This window comes from Sarcophilus harrisii, chromosome 3 (genome assembly GCF_902635505.1).
Source record: "Sarcophilus harrisii chromosome 3, mSarHar1.11, whole genome shotgun sequence".
NCBI classification, from domain to species: Eukaryota; Metazoa; Chordata; class Mammalia; order Dasyuromorphia; family Dasyuridae; genus Sarcophilus; species Sarcophilus harrisii.
The window spans coordinates 598,264,830-598,289,953 of record NC_045428.1 but is presented as its reverse complement, the minus strand read 5'-3'; the positions used below and the strand labels follow the sequence as shown (position 1 = coordinate 598,289,953).

Below are 25,124 nucleotides of genomic sequence, written 5' to 3'. Positions count from 1 at the left end.
TCTCACAGGGTGTGGTGAGAACCAAATGAGGTTTGTCCGATGTATAAATGCTTCTCTATGGCAAAGCCATTTTATTTCCCCTGCTCCCAGGCTGATTCCTTCCTCTGCTGGGCTGGGAGGAGCAGTAGCACATCAGAGCTTATGGCTCTGGGGATTCAGACCCTCATCATAGTTCCAGGGCAAAAAAAAAAAAAGGATGCTTGTGGTTACTCACAGAACAGAGCTCAGGCCAGGAGATTAATGAACACACCTTTTCTTTGATTCTGCCACTTTGGAAGAATCAAAACTTGTAGATTCCTAGAAATATCTCTGAAAATAGCTGCGCAAAACTAGCAGACGTGCTTTAGCATAGAGCTAAATGTGGAAAAATAGGCTAGGAAATGAGCAAACATTAGAAAGTAACAGAAAGTTACTTTGGTGACAAGGAAAAGAGAGGTGGAGGAAAAAATGGGAAGAGAAATGTGAGTGATACAAGAAAATCTTGAAAACAGACACAGCTTGGTAAAGGAGGCAGAAAAATTCACAAAGAAAATATACCTTAAAACCCAAAATAGGCCAAATATTAAAAGAGGTACACAAATGAGAATAATTCTTTGAAAAGTAAAACTTGCTAAATGTTAAGATATAGAAAATTCACTGAAGAACTTAAAGAGTAGAAATGGCCAAACAGAAAAAATATACCAAAATTCACTGAAGAAAATAATTCCTTAAAAGGCAGAATTGGCCAAATGGAAAAGAAGATACAAATGCTCACTGAAGAAAATACTTTCTTAAAAGTAATAATTGAGCAAGTGGAAGCTAATGAATATATGACACATCAACTAACAATAAAACATGAGAATAAAAAAATAGAAGACAATGTGAAATATCCCATGGGAAGAACAGCTGATCTGGAAAACAGACTGAGAAAAGATAAATTTTAAATTATTGAACCACTCAAAGTCTTGATAAAATAAAAGAGCCTAAACATTATATTTCAAGAAATTATCAAGGAAAGCTGCCCTGACATTTTGGAACCAGAGGGTAAAACAGAAATTGAAAGAATCTGAAAGAGATCCCAAAATGAAAACTCCCATAAATATTAGAGTCACATTTCAGGGCTTCCAGGTCAAGGAGAAAATATTGCAAACATTAAGAGACAATTCAAGCATTGTGGAGACACAGTCAGGACAATAGAGATGAAACAGCTTCTACATTAAATTGCAATATGCTATTCTGGAGGATAAAGGAGCTAGAATAACAGCGGAGCTAGAATAACCACAAAGAATCACCTACTCAGTGAAATAGTTTAATTCTTCAGGGGGAAAAATAAAGATTCACTCAAATAGGAGATTTTGAAAGCATTCCTTATGAAAAGACCAGAGCTGAATAGAAAACTTGACTTTCAAAAACAAAACTCAAGAGAAGTATAAGAAGATTAACAAGAAATATCAATTATAAGGGACTTAATAAAATTAAACGTTTACATTTCTTTGTGGGAATACGATACTTGTAACTCATAAGAACATTCTCATTATCAGGGTAATTAGGAAGAATACATATAAATATATAGATAAAAGGCAAGGATGTGAGTTGAACATGATGGGATAATTATCCAAAAAATAAAAGGATGTAAAAGAGGAATACACTAGGAAAAAAGGAAGGGAAGCGGTAAAATGGGGTAAATTATGTTATCTAAAAGACAAAGAAAACTTAGAGTGGAGAGGAAGATCGGGGAGGTGGCAGAGAATGCTTGAATCTTGCTGCCATCAGAATTGCCTCAAAGGGGAATAACATATATACTCCATTGAATATAGAAATCTATCTCACCCTACAAGAAAGTAGGAGGGGTAGGGGATAAGAAAATAGGGGACAACTGATAGAAGAGAGGGCAGATTGAGGTAGACTATAGTCAGAAGCAAAACACTTTGGAGGAGGGACAGAGTGAAAAGGAGAGAATAGAATAAACGGGAGAAACAAGGCAGAATGAAATATGGTTGGCAATTATAACTGAAAATTTGAAACAAATTTCTTTGATAAAGACCTCATTTCTCAAGTATATAGAGACCTGAGTCAAGTTTGTAAAAATAAGTCATTCCCTATTTGATAATCAAAAGATATGAATAGTTAGTTTTCAGATGAAGTAATTTATAGCTATATGAAAAAATGCTCTAACTTACCACTGATTGGAAAAATGCAAATTAGAACAATGAGAGGTTCTATTTCACTTCAATTAGATTGGCTAATAGGGCAGAAAAATAAAACACAAATATTGGAGGGGATGTGGGAAAATTGAGACACTAATACACTGAAATTGTGAATTGATTATGCCCAAAGGGGTACAAAAACATTTCCTGTGACCCAGAAATACTATTAGGTCAGTATCTCGCAAAAGACAAAAAAAAAAAAAAAAAAAGATCTACAACTACAAAATTATTTATAGCCTCTCTTTTAATGATGGCAAAGAATTGAAAATTGAGGGGATGCTCATCAATTGGAAAATGGCTGAATAAGTTGTGGTATATGATTGTGATGGAATACTATTATAATACAAGAAATGATGAGCAGGCTGCTCTCAGAAAAACCTGCAAAGACTTGTTTTACCTGATACAAAGTGAAATTAGTAAACCAGCAGAACATTATACACAGTATAATATCATACTGTGTATGATCATATATCATATGATATCAACTGTGAATATCATGGAAATATCATATGATCAACTGTGAATAACATGGCTTTTCTCAGCAATTGAATGATCCAAGACAATTCTGAAGGTCTTATGATGAAAAATGTTATCCCTTCCCAGAGAAACACCTGAAACATACTTTCCCCCCAGTTTATTTTAATGGCTTTTATTTTTTCCAAATACAAACATAGTTTTCAACATACACCTTTGCAAAACTTGTATTCCAAATTTTTATTTTTCTCCCCTTCCCCTCACCTCACCCAGACAGCAAGCAACTCAATATATGTTAAACATGAAGCATATTTTTAAAACTTAAATTTTTTTTTGTTTTCTTTTATAACATGACTAATGTGTTGTGTATAACTACACATTTCAAATTGCTTGTCTTCTCAATGAGGGGGGTGAGGAAGAAGAAAGAATTTGGAACTCAAAATTTTAAGAATGAATGTTAAAATTATTTTTACATGTAATTGGGGAAAAACAAAATACTTTATTAAAAAAATATTTCCCCTGAGTTTTCATTTGTCTGCACTAAAGGGTCAAAATCTTGTACTCTTCTAAATTTAATTAAAGGAATTATTTTACTCTTTATATAATCTTATGACTACAGTCTAGGGCTTTGGTGTCTGTATTAACTAACTTTGTGAGCAGTGGTGTCCGGAACTACATTTCTCCCCATCCTACACTAATTATTAGCTTGCTTAAAAGTGGAAGTAGTAGTTGATTAACCTTTGATAGAGATCTTTGAGATCTTCTCTATTATTTAGTAACAGAGGGGGATTCCTTTCAGATATAGATTGGATTAGTAGGTGTCTCTCTCTCTCTCTCTCTCTTTCTTTCTTTTTCTTTTTTCTAATTTTTATTAGTTCCAAATTTTTGTTCCTTGCTCTTCCTCCTTAAGGTGGCAGAAAACAAATCCCCCAAAATCATTAAATATGTATAGTCATGCAAAATAAAGTTCTATATTAGCCATGTTCTTTCCCCATCTTGAAAAAATGAAAAAAATATGCCACGTGGAGGTGGATATCGAATTTCACTAAAAGTTCTTTGGAAATGCAGAGGGTCATTATGTTGATCTGTCCCAAGTTTTTCAAAGCTGATTATGATTTTACAACATTGCTGCTATTGTGTAGAATGTTATACTAATCCTTCTAAATTTACTTTGTAACAACTCATGTAGGTCTTCCTAGATTTTTGTTTTTTGAAACCATCCCCTTCATAATTTGTAATGTTCGGACTACCTTTCTGTCATAGTCTGAGCCAGTCTCTTCTAGCAGTCTGACAGTAACAATCAGTCTCTTCCTTAGTGCAGGAGGCAGGAGAGCCACCCTGAGGATGGTCAAAGATGGAATGTCTGTGGCTGACTTTGTTTAAATACTCTACTACAATTTCATCAACTGTAGAACTATTACATCACCATGGTAAGTACTAAGTATATATAAACTAGATAACCATTGTCTCAATTCCACTGAGTTAACACCTTGTCTCAAGTATATTTCTCCAAAGTTCCGCCCTCTACAATAATTTCTCACAACACAATATTCCATCACATTGACATACAATAACTTGTTCAGCCATTCCTCAATTAATGGACATTGCCTGATTCTAAATCTTTAAAAATCACTATAAATGATCTGTTCTAAAAAAGTGATCAGAGGAAAAGGGAAAAGAATCTTTAAGTTCTAAAATATTCATAGCAGCTCTTTGTCATGGTAAACAATTGGAAATTGAATGTATACCTATTAGGAATGGCTGTATTATTTGACTGTGATGGAATATTACTGTGTTGTAAGAAATGAGCAGATAAGATTCAGAAAAACATGGAAAGATTTACATGAAGTTACATGAGCAGAACTAAGAGAACTTTGAATAATGACTGTACTATTTGAAGAGAAACTAAATAACTAAAATATTCCAAGTACTATGATCATTCAAATCAACTATGAAGGATTTGTAAAGGAAAATACTATCTGCATCTGGAAAAGAACTAATTTATGTAAGTACACATTGTTGTTTCATAGATAGATATAGATATAAATATCTATCTATATGTATATATCCTAAATGTTGGTCTTCTCTAATGTGATGTTGGAATGGAAGGAGGGGAACATTTCAGAACTTAAAATGTGGCATAAAAATAAATTTTCAAAATCTGAAATTCAGAGCCTAGTCAAGAAAACTATAAAAAGGAAATATAAATCTAAAGCCACTGATAAAACAAGGAGGAACTTCTTATATTTTAATATGAGAAGATGATGCATGTATTCGCTCTGTACTGTATGAGGGATGATAATAATTATACAAAAGGTTTTTTGAATGTTTTCAAAGTTGGTGAAAATGACAAAAAAGAAACAACTAATATTTGATTATTTTTAATTTTGAAATTCACAAACATGAAATAGATACCATTAAACAGAAAAAGAGGATTACACACAGAACAAGTTCTAACATGAAAAATTGGAATTTCTTTTTGAGTAATTAAGCAATTCAATATGGCACTTTCAAAGCTATTCTCGTTTCTTCTAAACTTTCTTCTGTTCTGCTACATGTATTTTAAAAATCAATTTCCTTTACTTTTTTTTTTTTAATGGAGGAAGGGCATTTCTAATTCCTAATCTCCTTTGCTACCATTCTCTCCTGCCCAAAACTGGGGAAAAAAAATGTCAGGGAAGAAGTAAACCAAAACGAAGTCCACCACAGTCCACGTCCTCAAAAAGTACTTTATTCTACAAACATCACATCTCATTCAAGAAACAGGTGGTGCAGATCCTGATAAATCCTCTGCAATTGTGGTTCTCATTTTAATAATCAAGACTTCTGACATCTTTCAAACTTACTGGCCTTTACAACATTATTACTACTATCAATTATGCTGCATTATTTCATACAATTCTTTGTATGTTCCATTTCATTTATATACCAAAATTTGTTCAGCCATTATCCTTTTGTGGGACACACGTAAGTAACTAGTCCTTTGTCATAACACAGGGAGCTATTATAGTTTTGTACGTGAGTCCTTTTCCTTTCTTTAGAGGAAAAAATCCTTTAGAGGCATCAACAATCAAAGAGTATACACAGTTCAATGATTTTTCATCTTTATAGCTTCACCAATGGTAAAATAAGCACATGCTTATTAATTCAATGCTCAATTTTCTTATCATCTTTGCCAATTGCATAGATATGGGTTGGGATATTATAATTGATTAACTGCAGTTATCTAATTATTAGTGATTTAGAGGTTTTTCTTGTTAATTTAAATTTTATTTCTAAATTAACAAATATTTTCTATGCCATGAAACAAATATGTACCTTCCCATAGATGAAAAGGGAAAAAAATCCAAAACATCAAAACCCAAAATTCTATCAAATATTCAATCAAGAAAAATAAATTTCCCCCAATATTTGATTCTTATCACCTTTAACAATATAAGAATTTTTCTAATTATTAGTGATTTGCATTAATGATTACAGATATGGGACTTATTTATCATAGGATTGTTTATATTTTGTATTTCTTCCTTTGAAAATTCCCCATTTGTACTTTTTGACATTATTCTACACAATTTCTTTATATATTTATGTATAACCTGTATATAATCTTGGATGTGAAGCCTTTATCAGAGAAAATTTCCCCCAGTTAATTGCCACATTTACATTTTCATGTAATCCAATTCATGTATTGGATTGTTAATGTGGCCCATTTTATTTTCTGTGAATCTTTCTTTCCTTTTGTTTAATGATGAACTTATCCCCTATTCAAAATGGAAAACCCTATCTTTTTTATGATTTTTCCAATTATGTTTAAGAGGACTTTTATATCTAAATCACCTACAGAGCTAATCTTGGTACTGTGAGATGTTGGTCTATATCTCTTTTCTGCCAGTGTGCTTTTCAGTTTTTCTAGTATTTCTGTGGTAATTAGAAAATCCTGGCCCCATATTTGGGGTCTTGGAATTTACTGAAGGCATGCATATTATACTCACCTTTTTGGGTACGTGATTATGTACTTGGATCTACTCAATTTCTCAAGCTAATTTTTAAGAACTTCTTCCTTTCTATAAAATACAGAGGTAGGGAATATTTGAGGTAGGATTTGACCCACCTTCTTGATTCAAAACCTAGTGCCCTATTTGTTAAAATTAGTAACTTCCTCTACACTGTTCTGAATATCAATGAGTTGATAGAAAAATGACTAAATAGTCTATATATTTTAGTCCACTAAATTGACTATGAATCCTATAACCCATGGAATAAAAAGCAATAGCTATCTCTTCTACCATGACTTAATATGTGCAAAGATATTTACTATTATTATCTTGTTTGTTCCTCATATCAACCCTAGGAGGTATTTGCTATTATTAATCCCATTCTACAGATGGGAAAATCAGGGAGAAAGAAGTTAAGTGACTTGTCCAGGGTCACATAGTTAATAAGTGTCATACATAGAATCTGAATTCAGGTCTTGGGGCTCCAGGCATAATACACTATCCCCTATGCCAACTAGCTGTTTAAAGATATCATTACAGAAATAAATGTTTAGCAGATATCAAAATACTTATACCAGGACATTTAGCATCACTAAGAAAACAGGAATCAAAGTGAACACTAAATCAGTTATGAAATGGCTGAAGATATCATGGTATATGAATGTTAAAAAAATATTACTGAGAATAATGACAAACATTATATTTGTAGGGCTTTATGAAAATATGACTTTTGAGAAACCTAACATAGTCTCTACTGCAAGAGGTCTTACCTCATTACTCAGATCCATAAATTTTCTCTCTAGCATGATTTTTCCAATGTATAACCAAGTATGAACTCTATGTAAAGGCCTTTACATTGACAAAAGGTATGCTTTGATAAATCTTAATTCCAGTATGAATATTCTCATATCTAGTGATATCTTTGTTCCAGAGAAAATCCTGATTCCATTGAACAAATTCCTAAAGCTTTTTCCTACTATGAATCCTCTCATATAAAATAAAGAGATGATCTCTGATTGAAGGCCTTCCCACACTGTGTCCACATAGGACACCTAACCAAAATGAATTTTCTGAGGTTGAACAATCTTTGTATTCATTTAAATGCCTTTCCTCACCCATCACTATGACAATTAATATTTAATAGCAATTCTCTGGTGGGAAATAAGGGATAACTGTTACTTAAAAGGTTTCACCACATTGGTCATATTCATAAAGTTTCTCTCCAGTGTGGATTTTTTTATGTTTGTCAAGCCAGGAGCTGGATCTGAAAGTCTTTCCACACTGATTACATTCATAAGGTTTCTCTCCTGTGTGAATTCTCTGATGCTCAACAAGAATGGTTTTCATTCTGAAAGATTTTCCACATTGATTACATTCATAAAGTTTCCTTCCAACATGGATTCTTAAATGGTTAGCAAGATTGGCCTTATATGGGAAAGCCTTTCCACATTGATTACATTTATAAGGTTTCTCTCCAGTGTGAATTCTCTGATGTTCAACAAGAACAGTTCTCATTCTAAAAGCCTTTCCACATTGATTGCATACATAAGGTTTTTCGCCAGTGTGAATTCTCTCATGTATAGCAAGATTGGATTTCTCTGTAAAAGACTTTGCACACTGAGTACATTTGTAAGGTTTTTCTCCAGAGTGGATTCTCAAATGGTTAGCAAGACTGGTTTTATATGGGAAAGCCTTTTCACAGTGAGGACATTGATAAGGTTTCTCTCCAATATGGATTCTTAAATGGTTAGCAAGATTGGCCTTATATGGGAAAGCCTTTTCACACTGACTACATTTATAAGGTTTTTCTCCAGTGTGAATTCTTTGATGTTCAACAAGAATGGTTCTCATTCTAAAAGCCTTTCCACATTCATTACATTCATAAGGTTTCTCTCCAGTGTGGATTCGCTGATGTACAGCAAGATTGGATTTCTCTGTGAAAGCCTTTCCACATTGATCACATCCATAAGGTTTTTCTCCAGTGTGGATTCTCAAATGATTAGCAAGACTGGCCTTATATGGGAAAGCCTTTCCACACTGAGTGCATTTAAAAGGTTTCTCTCCAGTGTGAATTCTCAGGTGTACAGCTAGTTTGGAGTTCTGTGTGAAAGCCTTTCCACATTGATAACATTCGTTACTCTTCTCTCTAGAGTGGGTTCTCTGATGTGCAATAAGAGAAGCATGTTCATGAAAAACTTTACCACATTCCTGACACTCAGGAGATCTCTCTCCATGGAGAATTTCCCAATGTTTAGCAAGTTCAAAACCGCATCTCAAAGCCTTTCCACATTGACTACATTCATATATTTTTTCACCAATGTGGATGTTACAATGTTTAGCAAGACATGTGCTTGACATAAAAGTCTGTCCACACTGACTACATTCATATTTCTCTCCAGTATGAATTCTCTGATGTTCATGAAGACTTGATCTTTTTTTGAAAATCTTTCCACACTGATTACAATCATGAAGTTTCTCTTCTGTGTGAATTCTTTGATGGACATGAAGACCGGATCTTGTTCTGAAAGTCTTCCCACACTGATTACAACCATATGGTTTCTCTCCAGTGTGGATTCTCTGATGTTGAGCCAGAATGATATTCTGTGTGAAAGCCTTTCCACACTGATTACATACATAAGGTTTCTCTCCAGTGTGGATCCTCTTATGTACAGTAAGATTGCATTTTTCTGTAAAAGCCTTTCCACACTGATTACATTCATAAGGTTTCTCTCCAGTGTGGATTCTCTGATGTACAGCAAGATTGGATTTCTCTGTGAAAGCCTTTCCACACTGACTACATCCATAAGGTTTCTCTCCTGTGTGGATTCTCAAATGGTTAGCAAGATTGGCCCTATATGGGAAAGCCTTTCCACACTGAGCACATCCATAAATTTTTTCACCACTGTGGCTTTTCCGATGTTTAGCAAGACAGGAGCTAGATATGAAAGTCTTTCCACATTGATTACATTCATAAGGTTTCTCTCCAGTGTGAATTCTCTGATGCTCACGAAGACTCGATCTTTTTTTGAAAGTCTTTTCACATTGATTACAATTGTGAAGTTTCCCTCCAGTGTGAATTCTTTGATCTTGACCAAGAATGTTCTCAGGGAAAGGCTTTCCATATTGATCACATGCATAAGATTTTTCTCGAGTGTGGATTCTCTGATGTACAGTAAGATTGGATTTCTCTGCGAAAGCCTTTCCACAGTGACTACATCCGTAAGGTTTTTCTCCAGTGTGAATTCTCAAATGGTTAATAAGGCCGGATCTTTTTGTGAAATTCTTTCCACAATGATTACATTCATAAGTTTTCTTTGCAGTGTGGATTCTCTGATGTTTAGAAAGAACAGCAATTTGTCTGAAAGTCTTTCCACAATGACTACATATATAAGGTTTCTCTCCAGTGTGAATTCTTTGATGCATCAAAATTTGGGAATTCTGAGTGAAAGTTTTCCCACATTCATAAGGTTTTTGTACAGTGTGAATTTTCTGATGTGTAAAGAGACCAGAGCTCCGTCTGAAAGTCTTTCCACATTGATTACATTCATAAGATTTCTCCTCTGTGTGGATTCTCAGATGGTTTTCAAGATTTGCCCTATCTAGGAAAGCCTTTCCACACTGATTACAATCATAAATTTTTTTCCCAGTGTGGATTCTCTGATGCATAGTAAGAGTGGATCTTTTTGTAAAAGATTTTCTACACTGATTACATTCATAAGGTTTCCCAGCAGTATTATGAGGGTCAATGAGCTTTGAGTTCTGGCTGGAAGTCTTATCACTTTCATTTGCTATGTAAACCATTTCTCCATTATAACTTTCCTGATGTCTAATGATGTCTGAACTCAAATTAATGTCCATTTCCTGTTGAATACCTTGATACATTTGTTCTTGAGGGGGCATCTCATAAGACTGAATAAGACCGATCTTTTCATTAACACATTCACCACCTTCACAATACTGAAAAGAGTCATTCTCTGAGGTCATTTTCTTAAGTTGAATTAGGACAGAATATTGTTTGAAATCCTTTGCATCTTTATCAAATTCACAGTGACTATTTTGATTTTTCTCTATCTTGATGCCTGAGTCACAGATTTCTCTCAAACTCAAGTCACAGGGATTATCACTTTTGAATCTTTGCTGGCAAGATTCTTCCACAGAAACGTTCAGCTTCAAAGCAGTCTCATTCATTGTACACCTTGTCTCCGTATCTGAAGGAAACAAAATATATACATATATGTATATGTATATATATATATGTATACACACATACATGCATACTTATATGTGTATATACATACGTGTGTGTATATATGTACACAAAGACACACACGTATATATACTGGGGACAAAAACCCTCTTCCTTCTCCTGAAGTAGGCAGAATTATATTCTATTCTCCAGTCAAAAAGAAGTTTTCAAACTTAATGGGTAGAATTAATCAACTGAAAATGCCACTAACTCACATCTGCAGAATGATTTAATTTATGAAGAACTTCACAAACAATAACATTAGATGCTCATAACAAACCTGTGACATAGGTAGAATCCTCATTACACTTTACAAATGAAGCCATGAGCTCACAATAGTAAAGTGATATGACCAATATCCCTGTAAAAGACATCAGAACTCAAATTCCAGGACTGATGCTCCATTCCTAACACCAAATGGCCTTTCTCCACTTAATTTCTAATTCTTCATTCAAATAACTTTTGTTGCTCATTCTTTTTAATTTGCTGTTCTCAGGAAAGCATTCTCCTTCTCTATTTCTATCTCTATCTATTTGATGTACTATCACTTGTTCATCTTTTGTAAATTTCATATGCTAAGCAAAGAAATAGTTTTGCATTTATTTATTAGCCTTTTGTTATATTTTCTAACATTCTATTCTGATGTATTGCCATTATGCCATTTGCTACACATAGGCTAAATACCATTTTTTGGTCATCTACAAAAGCTCTGACCATAATGTAATTTTCCTATTAATCCTTTTTAGTCTTATTTTTTCAGTTGTCAACTCTAAGATCACATTTTAAGGGCCAATTTTTTTTTTTATTCACCAAGAGGCATGATTCATGGCTTTTAAAAAATGATAGCTATCATTTCTTTATTTTTCAAAAATTTATCTTGATACTAATGTTCCTTAAATAAAAAAAACAAACAAAAAAAAAAAAACTCCAGTCCTTGTGAAATTTGAAACAACAACAAAAATCCACATATTTCCCACATTCAAAAATACATGGTCTCTTTCTGTATCTTCAGACCATTTTCCTTCTTTCAGGAAGTAGACAACATCCACTTACCAGCTAGTGATTTATGAACACATTGGGGGTTCATGACTATGGTCTAAGGGATCTAAGGTAAAAAATTCTTTAATGGCATATAAAGTAGTAAATAAATGTACAATTTTGCTACAAATATACTTCTCCTCTGCACAACAAGTATGTGCAAGTTTGAATAATAGTTTTCTTGAAGCATTGATTCAAAATACTCACGATCAGGCATACAATTTTGGTGTCTATACAGTGATTAAATCAAACTCTGACTTTTAAACAAAATCTGTTTCTCAACCCATCATTAAAATTTTGCCAAATGGTCAGAAAGGTTTGACATTCAAGTGGAAGTCAATTCCTAGTGGATGGTTACAGGGGTGCACATACTCTCATTTGCTTTGTGTGATATACTGCACTAAAGTAGTTTCCTCATTTCAGGGTTACCTTGGAATTGTAATTCATCAGTGCTATTCTCATCAGATCAAGATGGTACAAGTGTTTGTGTTTTTGCATTTGGAAGGTTCTTTGGAAAACATACTCCTTAGGTATGAACATTACAAGACATCTTGAAACCATCTGGGACCATCACAACCTTTCTGCCAAAGAAAATGCCTCAAGACACTGGAACCTAACCTAAATGGATACCCATCAGTTGGAGAATGGCTGAATAAATTGTGCCATATGAATGTTATGGAATATTATTGTTCTATAAGAAACGATCAGCAGGATGATTTCAGAGAGGCCTGGAGAGACTTAGATGGACTGATGCTGAGTGAAATGAGCAGAACCAAGAGAACATTAGACACAGCAACAAGAAAACTATACGACGATCAATTCTGATGGATGTGGCTCTCTGCAACAATGAGACGATTCAAACCAGTTCCACTTGTTCAGTGATTTAGAGAGCCATATACACTCAGAGAGAGAATCATCTGAACTGAGTGTGGAACATGACAGCATTTTCATGCGTTCTGTAGTTGTTTGCTTGCATTTTGTTTTCCTTCTCAGGGTTTTTTTCTTTCTAGATCCAATTTTTCTTGCACAGCAAGATAACTGTATTTATATGTACATATATATTGGATTTAACATATATTTTAACATATTTAACTGTACTGGACTGCCTGCCATCTAGGGGATGGGGTTGGGGAAAGAAGGGGATAATTTGAAACAGAAGGCTTTGCAAGGGTCAATGTTGAAAAATTACCCATGCATATGCTTTGTAAATAAAAAGCTTAAATTAAAAAAAAAGTTAAACTCTGCTGTATTAATAAATATTAATATAGCTTACCTTTCCAAAAAATACCTCATACTGCCATTTAAGACCATTTTCTATTTGAACTTATCTTCTGTTTAGGCATTTGTTACTAATATACTACTTGCCATTAGGAAACAGAAAAATAAATATTTGATATATTAATTAGTGATTTTATTTTGATGACCAATTTATGGGCTAAAAAGAAAAAAAGAATTTCTATCCCTCAGCAAGGGAAGTTATAAAATTCTCCTACATATTCCACCTCACCCACGTGAGAGTGAGTGATTATAAGCCAAATCTCCCAAGATCTGAGCCTAGTAATCAGGAAAAAGTGGGTTCAAATCCTACCTCATTTACTTATTAGAATAAGTCACTGAACCTTTTCCTCTTTCCTCAATTGTAAAGTAGGAACAAGAGTAGTACCCATCTCATAGCACCATAAAGACCAAACGAGAGAATGTCTATAAAGCACTTGGCCCAGTGTCTAGGACCCTGCAGGCATTACATAAATATTTATTATTATTATTTTTGTTGTTTTTCTTATTATTAAGTCAACTGGATGCAGAACCACATTGAAGACAAAATCTGGTAGCTCTTGAACCAAAAACTGCAAACTTTCATTCAAGGAAAAAAGTCTAATTAATGAATTTCATATAATATGGTACATATTACCCCTTCCGAGTTATAATTTATTTTATGAAAAAAATGCTATTTATATTCATTGAAGTCTATAAAAATAAATATCAATTGAAGTTTTAGAAATAATAAGCAAGAAGCCCTACTCTATTAAAAAAATTAATTCTTGCAGGAAGCCCCACATTAAATTTTCATCATTAAAATTAGGATATTATTTTGTTTCCTTATTTAAGCAGAATAAAATTTTACACTGAAACAAAAGTATTGATTTGGAGCTTTGAGGGGCAACAGTTTTCTGGGTCACTACTGGAGGAATTAAATGCAAAAATAACAAGAATAATATGAGCAACAGCTTAAATGACTAGGGAGATTAACAACACGCTTGTTATTCTTTACAGAGGTCCTAAGAATCAAGAGCCACTGCTCTGAAGTTAGTTGGTTGCATTGATAAATGTCTCTCCATTTGAACCATACTGTCTGTTCATTCAAATCTTCTCAAGTTTCTCTAAAACTGTGCCTTTTATTATTTCTTAAGACTGAATAACCTTCCATTTTATTCTCAGATTATCAATCATTTCTTTAGACATTTCCCAATATATGGTGACCATCTTTGTTTTCAGTTCTTTGAAATAATAAAAAGATAGCAGCTTTTTTCACTCTTTTTGTTGTTGTTTACTTGTATTTTATTTTGCTTCTCTTTTCTTCTTGTGTGGCACAATAATTGTATAAATACGTATACATATATTAGATTTAACATATTTCTATCATGTTTAACATAAAACAATAAAAATAAAAACATTTTCCTCATAATTGGAATGTCCACTGGATTATAGAGGAACTGCCCATATCTGGTGGAATACAATCTAGCAATAGACATTTCATTACACATTGTTTAAATTTTAATTTATTGTATCCCAAAAGTAAATTATGGCATAGAGTTAACATATTTTCTCTATCCCTGTGAGAGGTGAGGACATTATGTCAAGTCACTGAGAAATGATATAAGTTTAAGTAGGATATAAGTTTGAAACAGGATAAAAGATCAAATCTGATTCAGGCCAAGTTAAACCCAAAATAACTCCCTAAATAGAAAATTAGCCCTCCAGAAAGAGGAAAGCTGAAAGATAGAAAATTGCCCAGTTTTTGATACCTTGTTTGGCATTTTCTTCATGCTACTACTTAATGGAGTGGGTATCAGTAATGGTGAAAATTAAAACAGGATTGACAATGTTTGGTTCTTTTTCTTGAATTGGAATAGACTAACAACTCTCATTGTCACCTTGGAGTTAAATAAAACTATTTGTTTACTACTTTTTATTTTCTATCTATAAAGCAATTCTCTACCAATGATTTTCTTCTGATATTACTGGGACTTTTTCCCCTCCATTGAGTTTAGGTGTATTATCTTGTCAAATATTTTAAAACATCAGAACCGTTTCTAAATTTCTAAAAAAAAATCTTTAAAGTTCTCTCATTTATTTCTTTAGTTGATAGGTTTACTAGTGGTAATCACTGGGTCAAAGGGCAACCAAATGAGTACGTCTGGGGGCAGAATTCCAAACTCTATTATACAATGAAATCTTTTTATTTTAATGCTGAGTGAATCTTTCTTTCACGGGTGTTTCTTATATACAACATGTTGTCAGGTTCTGCTACCTTTCTCCATTATTATGGATGAATTCATCCCATGCACGTTCAGTAATGATAATCAAGTTTTCTTTATCATATTCCCTTAACCCCTGCCTCAATGGTTAGGAGAAAAAAAAAGATGGGATCAACATTAGTAATCTATAATTGAAATAGCATGATCTTCATTTCTCACCCCATCTTGTTATCCATTCCAGCCCTTGATAACTGCTTATAATACTATCTTAAAAGGTTCCTGCCTTCTTAATCTCAACTATTTGAAGCAGTCTCATTAGTGGAAACATTTTCCATCTTGAGGCAGCTGGGCAGTGCAGTGAATAGCACAATGGATCTGGAGTCAAGAAAATGCGTTCAAATACAGTCTGACATTTGCTACCTGAACAACACTGAGTAAGTCACAGTATTTCCATTTACCCCAGTTTCCTTATCCTTCAGAAGAGGATAATCATACCTCTCACTTCTCAGAGTTGTTGTGAGGATCAAATGAACTACTATTTGTGAATTACCTGACACACAGTAAGTGTTGCTTTTTATCATCAGCAATTTGATTATTTCCTTAAAAACCTGCATTCCTTAAACTGTTCTTGTACACTCACCTTCCATTCACTCATTTCTTTGTTGAATTTAAATGTACTGCCCTACCAAAACACTCTTCTTAATCTAGATCAGATAAGAGTGAAGTTCATGATCTGTAGTTTCTTCTCAAACCACCTGTTTATATTCCAGATTGAGCTTCTGAAGAGAAGGGACTTTTTAATTTTTTAAAAATAATTCTTTGCACTCCTGAACCTTAGCACAGTGCCTAGAACATAAGTGTTTGTTTGATATTTATTGACTCACTGGGTCTATGGCTAATTCTAGGAAACAATCAGTCCTTTGTTCTCTGGATTCTAGATTTGTGCTTAACTCTCAGATGCAAGTTCTGGGCTCAATTCTATTTTTGTTTATTTTTTGCATTTTATCACCTACAAGGAAGTACTTTGGTTCAAACCCAACTGAATCTGACCAGACCAAGTATGGGACAACACAAAAGTTTCTAAGTTACTGGAAGGTTTTGTGCTACAGGCTGCTGGGAATCTCTACCTTCCAACTCCCTAACCTTCACTTCAATGGTCAAAGCTTTTCTGAAAACTGAGACAAGATTGGGCCACAGAGATCAGAAAAGGTTTTTTTTGTTAACTTAGGCAAAACTCAGGCTGGGGTAACTATTTTTAAGCAAGATAGTGACCTTCTTTCCTTCTCAACTGCCAAAATGAAGAAAAAAGAAAAGAATGAAATCAGCGTGGCATGATCCATTACAGACTTGGCTTACATAAATTCAGCACAACAATCTCAGATCCCTGACTCCCTGTCCCACTTAGCACAGTGTCATTTCCAAACCTTTTCATCCTTCCACATCCTTCCTATTTGGCTTGCTCATCTCTACTCTCAACTGACAACTTGGTCTCATATTTCAGTAAAATATTAGACATTTGTCGAGCTCTCATCCAATCTGATTTTAAAATCATGCTCCTAACCCAAGCACTGACTGAACTCATACGCTGCCTCCTGTTCTACATCGGACCGCAAGACTGAAGGGTGGAGTGTCAAACTTCTTCTAATGTCTTCCTAAAGAGCAGAAATGGACTTTTAGGTTCCCTCCATCTTGCCTGGTTTCAATTTTGCAGAACAAGATGCACAAAGTACACCCCAGTTTCTTTCCCCTCCCTCACCCACCTTTACTCTTTCTTGTTTCCTTTTTCTGCCATTCCCCCCCTTCCCCCAAACCTCCTTGGACTGTAAGATAATTAAGGGGAGGGACTATTTTTTTTTTAATTAATTGTATCCATAGCACTTAGCACAATGCTGATACATAGTTGATACTTCAAAATGTATATAAAACTGTGTTATTGGATTGTATCTTTTATTTTAGAATACTCTCTCCTCTCCTCCTCCCCCCCCCCATTTTCCCAACTAATTTTCAAGCTTTAGCTGACTACTGGCTCCTTCCCTACTGCCACATACAAATCCAGGTCTCCCTGACAGTCAAAGAAGCCTCACTTAGTCCATTCATTCCCATAGATAATTCCCTATATTTTCTCTCTTGAGATTCCTCTTTCAAATCTAAAATGAAATTCCTTTTCTTTTGACCAATATCCCACCTTCTTATTTGACTACTGCTACCCAGAACACCACCCTGCCAATTATCCAGGCTTATAACCTAAGTAATCACCCCCTCTTCATCCATACCCACACACTAGCATAATCCCCGCCTCCATTTTAATTTTTTGGAAAGTCCTCTTGATACTACTTTTGTAACCTTCCTCCCAGACACCTCGTCTCTTCCAACATTGCCACTTTCTTGGTTCATGTCTGTATAATCTCACATCTGTAGTGTGGCAAGAGCTTGCTGGTCATTCTTACTGCCTAAATTCTCTCTGAAGTCCACTTAATCCTCCAAAGAAGATCAAATCCACCTTCCTGAATAAAGCCCACTTCTGACCATGTCAGTACCAACTCAATGAGTTCCAGTGGCTCCCTATCACTAGGATTAAACACAAAAACTTCTGGGTACGAGAGCCCTTCATCCTCTTCCTTCCCTACCTTTCCAGTCTTCTTCCACCTTCTTCCACCTGTGATAATACAGGGGTACAGGCCTCCTTTCTTTTCCTTAAATAAGATCCCTTATCTTCTGATTCCAAATGCTTTCTCTAGACCATTGACTAGAATGCTCACCCTGGCTTCCCTAAAGTCTCACTTAAAAGCCCCCACACCTTCTACAAGAAGTCTTTGGCAGTGCTCCTTGACCATTGTGCCTTTCCTCTCTTAATTAATTCTAAATGATCTTGGATATAACAGGTCTCCAAATAATACTTTGAATGCTTGAGAACTCTCTGAGAATAGGAAGTACTTTGTTTGGTTCAAACCCGAATGAAATTGACCAGACCAAGTATGGGACAACACAAAAGTTTCTAGGTACTGGAAGGTTTTGTGCTACAGGCTGCCTGGGCGTCTCTACCTCCCAACTCCTAATTTCACAGATGGGAAAAAGTGATGCTCAGAGGCTCATTACTCCCAGGATCTTACTGCTAAAAAGCATCTAAAAAAGAATTCCAAGGTAGGTCTTCTTGTCCCGGAGCCTAGCATTCTCTTCCCTATAATACAGAGGCTTCTTGGGATAACAGCCTTCATACCTGCTACCGTCTCACTCACCTGGACAAGAGTTCTTCAGGTCTATTTGATCCAGGATCCAGGATGGTTCCCTTTCCTCAAAGTGGGAGACCAAATCTTCTTGGAGAACTGGGATCCCTTGGAGTGAGGAATGGAGAAGGAATGAGGATGGAGAGAAATGTACACTTTAGTCCTCTTTAGGGAAAGGGGAAATGCAGAGGAGGACCCCAGGAGGGTTCCAGGACTCCTCAAGGATAGCTGAACCAGTATTAACTGTTTTGAGCTTGGGTATAGGTAGATCATGCAGCCAAACTGGAACAAGAAAATTTGGTCTCTGTCTGCCTCTTTCTTAGAAGGATAACCACTACCTAGTTTGCTGCTGAGAGCCTTGGGTCTAAAGTCATGGAGACTTGAATTGGAATCAGCCTCAGACACTTAGGTGCCACTTAAACCTTCTTTATCTTAATTTCCTTAATTGTCTGATGGGGATTAACCACCGCAAAAAAAAATCACAGGGTATTAGTAAGTTCAAATGGAAACTACACTTCTAAAGTACTTAGGACAGTGCCTGGGACATAGGACTAGGATTAATGAGTTACTAATTTATATCCCACAGAGGAATGACTTGTCTTGTTGGGTTCACAGGGGTTCCTTTTACTGTACATCTACAAGGAAAATTGGAATGAGCAGTTTTCAGAAATTTTGCAGTCAAAATTCATGCCGAGGCAGAGGATAGTCTAGATAATCTCTGAGATTAGTTCCAAGTCTGAAATTCTATAAATCTCATTAGTTTTATATCCTGAAGCTACCTAAAACAGGAAAAAGACAGTATCAGGAAGTGTCACAAAACGCAAAGATCTAATACCTCAAGAGCCAGGGAACAGGAGGACTCTGTTGGGAAATTATCATTTCTGCATATTCAGAGAAACCAGACAAGATGTGCTTACCCATGGAAAGCAGGTTCTGGGAGTTTTCCTGCATGACAACCTTGTAGAGCTCTTTCTGAGAATGGTCCAAGAGGCACCACTCCTCCTGGGTGAAGTCCACGGCCACATCCTTGAATGTCAATGATTCCTAATCATTAAAATTCGCAAGATTTAGTGCTGAGACCAACACTTAATAATGTACAGGGGGGAAATGAAGCTCAGAGAGGGGATTTTGTAAATTTTTATGAGTGTTAGAGCCAATACTTAAAACTGTAGTTATTAAAAAGCTAAATGGAATGAGAAAAAGCATTTTGTATTTGCAGTTGGAATAAATTTGGCAAATATATTATCATGAATCGTCTCTTCCTAGGCAATCAAGAAGATATAAGGTCTGTCAGTGAGATATGAGAATCTATAGAAGAGAAAAAGACAATGTGAAACTTCTTCCTTATCGGAATTCTCCTAATGATATGTTAAGAAAATTCTACAAAGAGTTGTGAAAAGCTGTCAAGTCCTATATATTCTAATTCTAAAGACATTATCTTGGATCACTGAAAAGAGAATAAAGAAAAATAAATAATATAGTTAATTACTAAAAAGTCTAAAATAAAGTCTTATCTACTAGAAAACAAGAGCTTCATAGAGACAATAATAATAATCTGAACTTTAGTTAGTATGAGATTTTAACGAATCAAGGAAAGAGTTATTTATGGTTGTTTTGAGGGCTTGAGGTCACAGGCAAAATATCACATGTTTTTGCTTCATGAATGCTTTTATTTGTTCATGGCATATATTCATTAATATTCATATTTCATAACCTGGAAAAACTTACATGGACTGATCCAAAGTGAAGATAAACCAGGAAAACACTGGTAACATAATAAGAGCAACACTGAATAATTTAGCTCTCAACAAATTACAGAAGACAATTCCAAAGACGCATGATGGAAAATGCTATCCATCATCAAGAAAAATAACTGGTGGTGTCTAAATGCAGATTGAAGCAGGCTATTTTCACTTTCCTTCTTGATTTTCTTTGTCTGTTTTGCTTTGGTTCTTCTCTCACAATATGACTAATGTGGAAACATGTTTTACATGATTGCACATATGTAGCCTACTTGAAATTGCTTCCTGTTTTGGAGAGGAGAAGGTAAGGGAAAAAATCTGAACTCAGATTAAAAAAAAAAAAAATCATGCAGGGGGCAGCTAGATGGTGCAGTGAATAGAGCACCAAACCTGAAGTCAGGAGGACCTGAGTTCAAATATGGTCTCAGGCACTTAATACTTTCTAGCTGTGTAACCCTGAAGAAGTCACCTAACCCGGATTGCCTCAGCAAAAACAAAAAAACAAAAAAAAAAACCACACAGGAAAACTCCCAGAACTTTTTTTTTTTTTTTTTTTAAATATATCCAGCAACATTAACCCTAATATTGAATAGGAAAAAAAGAAAAAGGACATTCAACAAACTTGCAGATTTTCAGGATTTTGTCTCAAACTTGAAATTAATACAAAATTTGATACATAAAACCCAGCATTAAAGATTAGTTTCAAGGGGCTCAACAAAAACAAATTGTTTGTGCTTTGTAAATTAAAAAGTAAGCTATACATTTAAGATTGCTATCAACAACTGGGTATTTCAAAAGAAAGACTAGGGACAGAGATGAGTATGATCTGACTCTTTAAGAAGTAAAACTCTAGAAAAAGATAAAAATTATTAACTATACTACAGGGATGAAGTGCAGAGGAAGAACCAATAAAAAGACATGGAAGGAGGGGGGGTGGTGGTGGGGTGGAGAGGGCTGATACTTCTGAAAACCAATTCACAATGGGAATTTGTTAAACAGGGAATAATACATATATACAGCACCCTCCAGAATCTACAAAGAAATAAGGAATAGCATAAGAGGGTATATAGAAGGGTGTGAAGATTAATGACAGTGGGACAAGCTGTGTAGATTAATGGGAAAGGGATAAAGAGGGAGGGAAAGGTGTAGTGAGAAGATAAGGAAGGATTCATGGTTGAGGAAAAGCTAAGTAATAGCAAGGCAAATTAAGGAGTAGAATTAAAGTATAAGAGTCTAGTAGGTATGGGAAATATACAAGGATCAGGAGTAAAATTTATTAGGGAAAAAAATTTAGGGCTAGTAATCACTGACCTCTTAAAGATTCAATCAGAGAAATCTAATATGTCAGTCATATTAAGATTGTTTTAGATGCGTATCAACATGTGTGTTGTTTGTATATATGTGTATACAGATACATGTGTAGGTGTGAATATAGATATGTGTGTAGATGTGAATATACATATCCCCTCCCCCCATGCTTAACTGTAGCCTGTGTACAGCAGAGAACAAAAGAATAACCTACAAGGAAGCAAATACAGTCATAATATAATCTCTTTTTATTATTATATAACTTTTCTTGAAATGGAAACTTATTGTTAAATATTTTGAATACTGATATTTTTCTGGGCATATTTCAGTATTTTGTTTTGCTTTTAAAATTTCATTTCTTTTTCTATTTTGTTTTTTTCTTATTTATTTTTAAATATTTTTTTAAAATAAAAAAGTTAAAAATTCTTGGCAGGAAATAAAACTAACATTTTAAAAATTCAATTCCCCCCCCCCCCCCATATTTCATTATATAGAAATTAGAGTAACTATGATGGGGAAAGGAAGGTGTCTTTATTTATTAAAAATGTAATGTTTCCCTACATAAGGTTGGAGATCAAGTTACTTTATGGGAGGAAAAACCATTGCTAGTTTATAAGAAGTAAATTATCTAAAAGTATCCCTAAAAGTCTAGGACAGTGGAGAGCAAGAGTCAGGATAATAAGTTAAAATGCAGTTTGATGGATGAAACAGAAGAAATTGTCTAGATGTAGAAATGGCTTGATACTTGAAAGGCATCTATTTTTCCAATCTGTTAAGTGTAAAACATGTATTGGGCCAATTCCTTATCATCTGATGCTCTCTCACTTCATTTATCTCTCATTTCCATTATTATTATCCTTTGCTTTTTCAGAGGTTCTATTATGTAGGAACAATTCTCAATCAGGTGGATAATGATGTCTTTTCACTTTCATCATTTTGATTCTGCTTTAGCACACTGATTTCTGCTTTGTTGAAATATCTATTTCTCCTTGAACTTCCTTTTACTTCTTATTTATCTTCTGAGTAATTAAGGCATTTATCAGTTTGTTCCCACTTTCAGGATTCCCAAGAATTTACAATCCTTTCCATTTCCCTAGGGCCTCAGGGCACTGTTCTTGGTTGCATGCTACTTTATTCACAGTGTGGGCTCTCACTGGGGAAGGCAGCACCTTTAATGACTGACAATTCCTGCCAGCTGATTCTCTAACTCACAGCTTTCTTTTCAAACCTCCCCTACCCATCCTTCACCACCACAGGGGTGGCCATGAGCTCCAAACTCCCCTTCAAGAGAAGCTCAGCTCAGGGAGCTCGATTCTCAGCTCCTTGTAGGGATACCATCATCCTGTTAACACCAGCCTCAGGATTCTCCCTCACTACTACCTTCTGCCTCTGATTACAAGGTGAGTATCATCTCCAAACCTGCACTTAGGGACAGGGACACTCGTGGAAGAGGGATGTGTGTGTGTGTACATTTGTGCAAGGAATGCAAAAAGAAAGTATTTCTGTGCAAGGGACTAAAGAATGAGGTGTGCATGTATGTGCATGTGTGAGCAAGAAATGCAGAAAGAGTGAAAAGGATCTCTGTGGAAGATACTAATAAATGAGGGTGTGTGTGTGTGTGTGTGTGTGCAAAGAATGCAGAAAGAAAGGATTTCTATGTAAGAGACTAAAGAATGAGGGGTGTGTGTGCAGGTGTGCACAAGAAATGCAGAAAGAGTGAAAAGGATCTCAATGCAAGAGAGACTAATGAATGGGGTGTATATATCTGCGCATTTGTGTGTGGGCAGAAAGAGAAAAGGAAGGATTTCTGTGCAAGAGACTAATAAAGAGGGGTATGGGTGTGTAAGGAAGGCAGAAAGAAAGAAAAGGATCTCTGTGTAAGAACCTAATAAACAAGGAGTGTGCAAGGAATGCAGAAAGAAAAGAAGGGATTTCTGTGCAAGAAACTAAAGAATGAGATGTGTCTGTGCCTGTGTGTGTGGGCAGAAAGAGAAAAGGAAGAACCCGTGTAAGAGACTAATAAAGAGTGTGGGTGTGTAAGGAAGGCAGAAAGAAAGAAAAGAAAGGATTTCTGTGTAAGAGACTAAAGAATGAGATGTGTGTCTGTGCCTGTGTGTAGGCAACAAGAGAAAAGGAAGGATCTGTGTAACAGACTAATAAAGAGGAGTGTGGGTGTGCAAGAAATGCAGAAAGAAAAGGAAGGCGCTTTGTGTAAGAGACTAATAAATAAGTTCCGGTGCAAAGAACAGGAGGCAGCTAGTGGGGGGAGGGGGGGTGGTCATTGCTAGAGAAAAGAAAAACACTACAACCAAGACCTAAGGGAACCCCACAAACTCCGGAGGGGGCGGGGGCGAGAAATTACGTCACATCCACATTTATTTAAAGAAATGATAATTAAGGGAGTGAGACGGGAAGGGGGAGGCTGAACCTCGGCTCAGCCTGTGGCCACCCCCTCCACTCACCTGCCAGGAGGGTTTGCTGGCTCCGGGGGCCATGTCCTCAGGCTCCCTGCTGGGGCCGGCTGGGGTCCTCTTCAGGCTGAGCCCGGGAGGGAAAAGGATCGGGGAGTAAGTAACACGTCAGTCCAGTCACTGCCCGGGCGGGGGCGGGGGCGGGGGCAGGAGGGGGTTGGCCTACTAGGATTCAGAGGATGAGGTCCCCCAGGAGTCCCCAGCATGCCCCTGGCACTTCCCTCAAGGAGAAGCTGCCCCGGGGATCCCCTCTTCCCCTTTCTTCTGCCTCCCTCCCTCGCTCCCAAGGAGACACAAGGGGCTGGAAGGCGTTGCCGACCCCCGCAGACCAGTCCGTTCCTCCCCCCTCCCCGGCTTGTGCATCAGAGGCTCCGGGTTAGGGCGGAAGGCCGGGCGGAGTGACCCGGGGTAAAGGCAGAGGACGGCGCCCCTGGATGCGAGGGACCGGCTGGGGAGCCTGGACTAGAAGCTGGGTCCCCGAGCCAGGCCGGAGGGGAGCGCACTCCCGGAGACTCACCGCGAGGTCCGGGAGAAGGCCCCAGAGCGCGGCCGGCGGCCGCAGGTGCCGGGCTCGGACCTCCGGGAGCAGCGAGGGGCACGTCGGCTCCCACCGTCCAGCCTCCGGGCGAGGCTGCTGGGGGTGGCGCCTCCCGGGCCCTGAATCCCTCCCCGCCCCGCCCCGCCCCGCCCCTGAGTCCTCGGGAGTCTGGCAATGGTCCTCGGGGTCACAAGCGGAGAACGCCGCGGGCCTCGGGGCCTGAAGCCCGGCCCTCCATCCCGGCCTCCGCACAGGCCCTCCAGGGAGAGCAGAGGAAGTGAGAACTGACGGAGGGTAGCGTTCCCTCTGATTGGCAGAACGGAATCGCGTTCTCTGATTGGCGCTATCGCAGCGTAACCTTTGAAGGCGGGAGTTTGGCGTATCTTCTGATTGGCGGTCGTGGTGCAATGAACTCCCGTTCCG

General features: G+C 36.5%; 1 protein-coding gene across 1 annotated transcript; it reads right to left on the bottom strand.

Moving 5' to 3' along the window:
• Positions 1–5,025: 5,025 nt before the first annotated feature.
• LOC116419031 (zinc finger protein 850-like) lies at positions 5,026–25,102 on the bottom strand. Its single transcript, XM_031963333.1, has 5 exons — positions 24,681–25,102; positions 24,155–24,230; positions 19,560–19,686; positions 18,655–18,750; positions 5,026–10,863 (listed from the first exon to the last, which is right to left on the bottom strand). The coding sequence occupies exons 2-5, from the start codon at positions 24,185–24,187 to the stop codon at positions 7,835–7,837; spliced, it is 3,285 nt and encodes a 1,094-aa protein (XP_031819193.1). The 5' UTR covers positions 24,188–24,230; positions 24,681–25,102; the 3' UTR covers positions 5,026–7,834.
• Positions 25,103–25,124: the final 22 nt, after the last annotated feature.